General features: G+C 38.2%; 1 protein-coding gene across 1 annotated transcript; it reads left to right on the forward strand.

Annotated features, from left to right (window-relative positions):
• The first annotated feature begins 3967 nt into the window (after positions 1–3967).
• On the forward strand, positions 3968–6794 carry LOC118823043 (urokinase plasminogen activator surface receptor-like). The gene is made up of 5 exons (XM_036592421.1): positions 3968–4065; positions 4309–4422; positions 4501–4644; positions 4755–4865; positions 6432–6794. Exons 1-5 carry the CDS (start codon positions 4017–4019, stop codon positions 6632–6634), a joined length of 621 nt encoding a protein of 206 aa, XP_036448314.1. The 5' UTR covers positions 3968–4016; the 3' UTR covers positions 6635–6794.
• Positions 6795–8595: the final 1801 nt, after the last annotated feature.

The raw sequence follows: 8595 nt of genomic DNA on the forward strand, positions 1-8595 counted from the left end.
CAAATACAGGAACCTGAAATATAGCTCTGTATGCTCATTACCTGAGAACTTTCCTCATACTAAACTAGCCCCTGGTGCACTAGCCTGAGGTGATGAGATGAAGCCGGAGATGGACTGAGCAAAACAGGAGCTCAAGAATAATCAGGCCAGGCATCGGGTGGCAATGCCCACCATCTAATCATCATGCCCCACTAAACCCACTAGCTTTTAAACATGCTTCTATGGTGGCAGGAAGCCAAAACACAGTGAAACTAACCTATGTGTGCTACTGTTGCCTCATGTGCTTGAAATATAAGAGTATATCAGTTAACATAGGAAGGACTGCATGCACCACTTTGTATTGGCTGGTTTTTTGGATGTGCCATATGTTGTGGGAAGACAAATCAGCAAGCAGGGTTCCTAAATTTAGCAGATCTGTGGTGATTAGCTGTAAACATATCTCTCCTGTGGGTCTTGACCTGCCATACATTTATTGCTTCACGTGTTTTCTTATCTAAACGTAATAACGCAGTACACTTACAGTAAATGCAGAGCACTTAATGTTCAGTTATCACATTAACCTTTGCACTTGTGCGTGCGTGTGTGTGTGTGTGTGTGTGTGTGTGTGTGTGTGTGTATGAATTCACCTGTTGTAATTGAGAGATTAAGTGAGGAAATACTGCACACACAATAAAATGTTGCCATCTCCAATTTCATGTATGTCACAAACTTGTCTACCTTTGGCATCTCTGACTTCCCATAACCTACTGAGGATTATGTTCCCGTTTCTCTGCCATATAAAACTCTTCAGAAAGGCTGTAGATATTCTGGACTTCTCTCTCTGTATGAGCTGAAAAGTGTCAGCAATGCTTTTAAAAACATCTCCTCAGTCCAAATCTGCTTACCTCTTTACACCTGGCGCTTTCCTCCGAGCATTTTCGGCTGTCCAATGATGCGTTAGAGGAAAGGAAAGCACATTTTTATATGTAAATTGTCGTATTAAATTAATCAATAGCAACCGCACAATTTATACTTTATAAGGCTCCGCCCGCGCTCTTAAAGTCCAGCATGGTATTTCCCAAAGAGAGTGATAGAGTAATTAACAGGAATGATGGGAAACAGGAGAACAACTGTTCCTGTACAGATTGTGCTCATATGTTACAACACTGTGCTCCACAGAGCTCGTCTAGCTTTTGCCAGTAAAAAGAACAGATGACTATGCAAACCACTCTTTAACAGCGTGCGTGGAACTGCAGATTATGAATCGTCTTATCTTGTCATCCTCTAAGTGGGTGCGTAGAAGATGTACATTTCAAAGTGCAATTGTGAAGAAGGACAGTTGGAGGTGAACATTTGACATGAAGAGATTTTTTTCTCTGTCTTTTTATTTTCATTTTTTCCCCATATCTTAAGTTCAGCAAAAGCATAGTAATAGTGTTTTAAGATATTCTGAAGTCTGTTCTCTATAAACTTATCTCTAAGTCTCTCTCTCTCTCTCTCTCTCTCTCTCTCTCTCTCTCTCTCTATATATATATATATATATATATATATATATATATATATAGTCACCCATCATTTGTCACCCATCTGTACCCATAGCTTTAATAACACAGCTAGCATTTTAACACATTTTTTCTTTAAACCAAGACACAAATGTAAATATATGGGAACCATATAATGATCCTATCCCAATAAGTCATCCCAGAGCCCACATGCAAAAGTTTCAGACAGGGCCCTCTTAATCCAGGAACAATCACAAGGTGAGCTACATTGTAAAAAAGTAGATCGTCAGATCTCCCTACAACAATGACTTCATGTGGTAAGAAGCAATTGAACTAGTTTTATTCAACTTCAAATCTGCACTGAAAGAATCATTCATTCAAAGTATTTATTCAGGTTGAATAAAACTAGTTAATTTACTTGTTACCACATGAAGTAGATCTGACAAGCCACTTTTACAGTGTAGGCTAACCAAGCTACTTAGCCCTGTAAAGAGCTTTGAGCTTTTAGCTTGTTTTTCTGTATTGTTTTCCATATAATATAACTGACAATCTGTATTATCTGTAACACTTTGTATTATCTGCTGATGCCTTTTGTGTAATAGTCAAGTAAAAGCAGAGATTATCTGTTTACTTATCATATTTAAAAATTTCATGTTAAATGCATAAATGGTTTGCGTTCAAAGTGATGTTATTTTCACCCTATGACAGACGTATAAATCTGTGGTGTGACTCCAACTGCTACATTTTCCTCCCTCTGTAACGTGATGAATCTGTAATTCCCTCTAGATACGAATGCCAAATGCATAAATGTAAGCTTTTAGCAAATCTAATACTGTTGGCAAAGCCTCAAAGCTTTGTTATACCATAAACATAACTACAATATTACATTCTATCATATGCATCATCATGGACGTCATTACTTTTACCAAAGGAATATCAGATTTTAAATAATATAATTCAAATTTCTCAATGACAAATTATTTTATATACTCCTGAGTAAATACAGTTTATGTATTTAAGCACCCAGGACTATTTCAGACAGAAACCTTCACATTGTAAGAAGCCTCTATGATTATGCTATTTTTAGCACCTCTATGATATATGCACTGATATGTTAGGGCCAAGTTAAGAGTGGTGCATGTGTTCAAAAGGTGGGTTTAGCACTAGTAATGACTACTAACACTACTAACAGACATTTGAAGTTTGTTTGAGGACAAATGAGGACCAATCTAACAAATCAATTCAAACTATGGTTTGAAAAAACATATAGATAGATAGATAGATAGATAGATAGATAGATAGATTCATAGATAGATAGATAGATAGATAGATAGATAGATAGATTCATAGATAGATAGATAGATAGATAGATAGATTCACTCATTAAGTCAGTTGGTCTCATTTGCAAACAACTAATCATGTGAGCTCATGTCTTGCTGGAATGAAAGACTGCAGCAAACCATCCCTTTGGGGATAAGATTAGACTTGTCACTATCATGTTTTGTATCAGCTAATTAACCCATATACTCATATACTCATATACTCATACTGTTTTCCAGATAAGAGAAATGAGTAGAAATAAATTACAATGTTACTGCATGACTAGTGATGTTAGATAATCAGCATTCAGTGGGCTTAGAATTATGAGGGAGTCGAAATGAAATTATGTGCATGTAGGTAATCATTTAGTGCTGATTGTTGTTGCTCTGGTGATTTAAAACAAACAAGCACTGTAGAGGAACACTAACTTTTCAGCTCTGGAAGGGAACAGATTATTTGGATCAGGTGTGTTTGCAGTGGGGAAATTACTTATGTTCAGAACCAGGGTTGTTCCCTACCCTTGGGCTGGAGGCTCACTGGAGGCCACTGCACTGCACTTTTTAGTGTTTTCCCTGCTTCCAACGCACCTTACCTAACTAATTAGCTTATTACCAGCCCATTATTGAGTTAAAGTGGGTGTGTTAAAGCAGGAAAAGCACTAAGATGTGCGGGACAGTGGACCTCCAGGACCAGGATTGAGAAACAGAGCTCTCATGCATGCAGCACACCAAGAATGGCCCTATGAAAATGTGTAAAGGTACATAGATCTATACATTTCCACATCAAATCATTCATAAATCATTAAGCAAATATACTATCGTCTGTGTGTTTCATAAGCCAGGCTCTGAAAAGCTACTTTTGTAGGAAATAGAAACAGACAAACTTTCAGTTTCGATTCTTATCAAGCCATGAAGTAATGAGGTCGAATGAAAGTAGTCCGACTTCACTGGGCAGTGAACTCTTCCTCCCATCTGTACTTCCTCCAGTCTGAAACAACAGATAAGGGGTGCTGAAGGTAAAGGCTCAGGTGAGTGAACTAATGATGGGAAATGTGAATGGGCAGAGACACTATTGGGAAACCGTGACACATGTTAACAGTTTCGAAGGATAAACCATATCTGTGGGAGATTCTGAAATGCCTCTATGAAGCCACACCCCTTTAGATCTGATTTATATCCAACACAGCTCTGCTCTTCATCACATTTCGAACCAACAATGAAGCTGCAACTAACACTGGCGCTCATCTGCGTGCTCCTCCCACAAGGTATAGGACACGACTTTATAATGGAAAGTTTTAGATTTCAGTTTAATCAGTTTATGTAGTATAAAATATCATTTTAACCAAGTTGTTGTGGCTGTATTGCTAAAGAATCTTTCACGTTTGACCTTTCAATGCAATATTATGTGTTGAGTTATTGAAGTTTAACGTTTTGAGGATATGAATGAATGTTGTTTTGATTTCTCTTGCTGAACTGTTGTTTTAATGCCTGCCTTCTCTGTTCTCTAGTGAGGACATATGCGATATGTTACCTGTGTATACCAGATGCGTCTGGAACATGCAAAGAAATGCAGACGGTCTGTGCAGATCGGTGTGGCAGCCAGACCACCCTCGTGAGCGCTGGTAAGAATGAGCTCAGTACAAAATGGTGAGACTCAGTCAGAAGTGTATCCGCTAATTCATGTGTGCTGTGTTCACTAGGTGGTGTACAAGAGGTGTCGAGTGTAAAGGCTTGTGCAGTAGCATCACAGTGCGTCAATGGGAGCCTGAACCTGGGACACGTGAAAATGACTGTCCACACGCAATGCTGCACCACTGATCGCTGCAACAGCCAGAATCCAGCAGGTAAAATCAAAAGCTTTGAGTACTGAACCAAGATTGTTGACCATAAAGTTCAACTGCAGAACTGAAGAAAAGGTGTTAAATCTCTTCTTGTGGCTTGTTTTCCGGTTCAGCTTTGCCATTTGGGTCTCCGAATGGGAAGAAGTGTTACACCTGTACTAATAACGACTGCAAAGGAACTGTGAACTGTGAGGGGGATCAAGATCGCTGCATCATCACCACAGGTGAGAACTGCAGTACTCATTTAAACATAATGTTATTTTATGTGCATTTCTGGCCTAAAATAAGAGCTACTCACAAGAGGGAAAGTTCTTATGACACTCAGATGATTGTTTGAAAGTTCCTGTCCCAAACAACTATTTCTTAGCACATTTAATTAATTAGTTTATTTATTTATTTATTTATTTATTCATTCTCCTGACGTCCGCTTACATTTGTGTGAGTTTATGTACCAACAATAGTCATTTTACACAACCTCTTTCTCTTTATCTGCTAGAATTAAATATATAATGGGAACAAAAAATCATATCTCTAAAAGGAAAAAACACTGTAAATAAAAAAAACACAAAACAGGCAAAATAATGACAAAAATGGAGATAAAAGGTTCTGTTTGTACAGCGATGCTGTTCTGATTGGCTGTCCTGTATCGCGCCTCATACATCGCGCCGCAACCTAAGCTGAAATGCCTCTGCTGTTGGCTGAATTGACAGATATGTGCAAATATGTCAGACAGTACACTGTTAGAATAAAGCTTCTGTGCAGGTACAATTTTCGTTAATCAAGGTACAAACAGTGTAAATGTGCCCTCAAAGGTACAACAGTGGTTTTAAGGTCCAATTATTAACTTTGAATAAGTTTTTCCAGGTGAAAAGTTCATATTTGTAGCTTTTCATAACCAAACGTTTTAAAACAGAACAATAAAATAAAAAGCCTGGAGACGAGACGGGGTGTGGAGTCAATACAACTTAGAAAATATCATTTAAATGGATTATGGAACAATTATGTTCCCTGCCTAAAGGTACTGAGATGTACCCTTGAGGGTCTCACCCCAGTGACAAGAGGGGCACTGCCCCAGTGACAGTTCCGTACCTTTATTTCTAGTAGAGTGTGGTAAAAAGAAAGAGGCAGTGGAAACAAAAGGTAAAAGGCTTTTCAAAAGCAAAGGCTAAAGCAAGTAGTCTGACAGGGTTTTTTTGCTAAAGTCTTTTAAAGACATTTTTAAACTAATTAAAAAAAAATCTTAAAGATACTGTTGAGGGGATTAAAGGACAGGGTTGGTTGGCACAGTGTTAATTTCTGAGTCAGTAATGGGAAAATTTAACATAAAAATTACTGACCAACATTCATTTTATCAGGATGTTAAGGTGGGGATGATGATAATTCCCACATCGATGCTGTTCTGATTGGCTGTGCAGCATTAGACCTCATACAAAAACACACTCCTTATAGTTTCAGGGTGAATGGATGGAGCTAAACTGGTGTGAACAGGCAGAGAGATGCTCACATGTTGTTTTTTGTGAGATCACATTTAAAACAGGCTGTTTCTGGAGCTTAATTTTATATAGTGACTGTATGAACTGGGGAGTGAATTATATGTTTTGAAACTCTAACAATGTTTAAATACTACATCAAAGACTTTTATTAAAAAAAAATGATATGAGCTCTTTAAATTGAAAAGAAATGAAAAATATAAGACCACTTTTCATCTGAATTGGCCTTTTATCTGTATAAATGTATTGAGTGTATTCATATAAGTCACTCCTCTTTCTCGCCTACATCTGCATTCACAGTTACTTCCGGTAATGTTCAAGTGAAAGCGAAAGGCTGTGCGAGCAGAAGTCTCTGTGCTGCAGACGCATCGAGCATGAAGGCAGCTGGAGTCACTGCAACTGAGAGCTGCTGTAAGGGGGATATGTGTAACAGTGCTGAGGGGGTTAAACTGAGTCTCCTCATCATGCTGGTTCCTCTGATCTCCTCCACCCTCTTCCACTGAACTCTCTGTGGCTCAAGCACTTTTTCACATTTTCATTTTTTTTATCTTTTGATTCTCACATTAGTGTATATATTACAAGATGACAGAATGGAGAGTCTGAATGTTGTTTATAATGACGGTTTTTGTAACCAAAATAACTAATAAACAGTGTAAAGAGTGACTCTGTTTTCATCTGATATATGTATGGAGCATTTTACTGAATTAGTTCAAGCCACTGTCCCACAGTAAAAAAAAAGTATTCAGACTTTTAGATATTTGAATGATTGATGATGTTATGATCTATTTAAACACATTCATTAAAATAGTAATAAGCTAAATATATACAAAAATCATACTTTATTGGATACTTTCTATTTGGACTCCCTTCTAATCACACAAACAAACAAAAACTTAAATTGCCGTCCCAAGTTTTCATGTCACTACCACTAAACACAACAAGTTCTATGCCATGGGCAGAGCCTTTTTGAACCATACCCCTTTCCTTTTAGAGCAGGCAGTAAGACTATATCCCTGCTTCTCATGGCCACATGGTGAGCAGTTAGATCCCATGGTTTTAAAGTAATTGAGTCCGAAAGTCTGAAAATTTGTGTAACCTTACAAATAGTCCCTACTGCAACGCATCTACTGCAAGAATATTTTTTTTGTTTGTTTGTTTGTTTGTTTTTTTTTAATTAAAACTCTATGATTTAATGTGTACAACCATTTAAAGCTGTCCTTTTTTTTCCCCCCACTGAGCTGGTTATGGAATGGTATTGGCCGCTACAGGATTCAGAGAGTACAAAGTTATCAAATGGATTCAACTTGTTTACTATGTAGAATAGACTGTAACATTTCAAGTGGTTGCTGCTGTACATTTACATACATACGTTCACATAATGTATACACATAATGGCAGCACCTTTTCTAATAAGCACAAAGAAAATACCTATTTACATTTGTAAGAACCCTCCAAAACACACAACATTTAGTTCCCGGGCCCCTTAACCGAAGCCTCAAAGGACTAACTTTACCTCTCACTTAACAGCTTAAATAAAGAACAAAAACTCACATCATGTCTGAGTGCTATACAGCCCACCACAGCAGTCATACACAAGAGAATAAAAGTCCCTCTTTTAGTAAATATGTGTGACTCGTCTTATCAGCACAGGCGCATAGGTGTACATGACCATGCACAGCGCTAGGAATTTAAACAGTGTCTGAAAAAATGAAGAAGTCACAACAAAAGCTGTGTTTGCTAGTCATTTGCTGGCTAGTGTTTCTAAGATCTGCTCAAAATGAGCTAAAACTGTCACTACTGAAACAGTCGCTACTGAAACATTTGGAAAGTGTTATGAATGTTTCGGTAGTGACAATAGGGAATGTTAGTAGAATTAAAGCGTCAGTCAAAGAGAAACGATTTTTGTCCGAAATGTGTTTTCAATTCTGAATTTGAATCAGTTTGCTAGAATGATCAATAAACTCTGCAATTAATTAATGGATCCATTTATTAATATTGTGGCATTGGCGTACAAGAAGACAAGTGAAGGCACTTCAACAGGCAGCAAGAAATGCCCAGCCCATTGCTACTGAATAACAGAGGAAGGTCACCAGTAGCCATACAACTTCTCTCTATGGGAGACAATAAACCCACTGAAGGATGTACAACTGTGTAGTGTGTTTAATGCTGTGTTATGTCATTATCTTCAGTATTGTGTGTGTGTGTGTGTGTGTGTGTGTGTGTGTGTGTGTGTGTGTGTGTCTGTGGACGTGGGGCAGCTTTTCATACCATGACCCTAAAACCTCTTCAAAAATGCAGAGCATGTGTTGGACACCACACAGCCCACCCTTCAATGGTCAGCCATCCTGGTGGCCCACAGTCCGAACAAAGTCTCTGAGCTGTGTGGGCACATTACCCCTGCCTCTCGGGGCCATGACCCTACTGCAGCGGCTCTGGTGTGCCATCCTATTTTGACCCAGGTCGT

This window comes from Colossoma macropomum, unplaced genomic scaffold, assembly GCF_904425465.1.
Source record: "Colossoma macropomum unplaced genomic scaffold, Colossoma_macropomum, whole genome shotgun sequence".
Classification (NCBI taxonomy): Eukaryota; Metazoa; Chordata; class Actinopteri; order Characiformes; family Serrasalmidae; genus Colossoma; species Colossoma macropomum.

Excerpts from the sequence above, each read along its gene's own strand:
- LOC118823043 (XM_036592421.1), top strand. The coding sequence starts at position 4,017 with ATGAAGCTGCAACTAACACTGGCGCTCATCTGCGTGCTCCTCCCACAA. Across the intron at positions 4,066-4,308 it reads CTGCGTGCTCCTCCCACAAG|TGAGGACATATGCGATATGT; the intron begins GTATAGGACACG and ends TCTGTTCTCTAG. Across the intron at positions 4,645-4,754 it reads CAACAGCCAGAATCCAGCAG|CTTTGCCATTTGGGTCTCCG; the intron begins GTAAAATCAAAA and ends TTTCCGGTTCAG.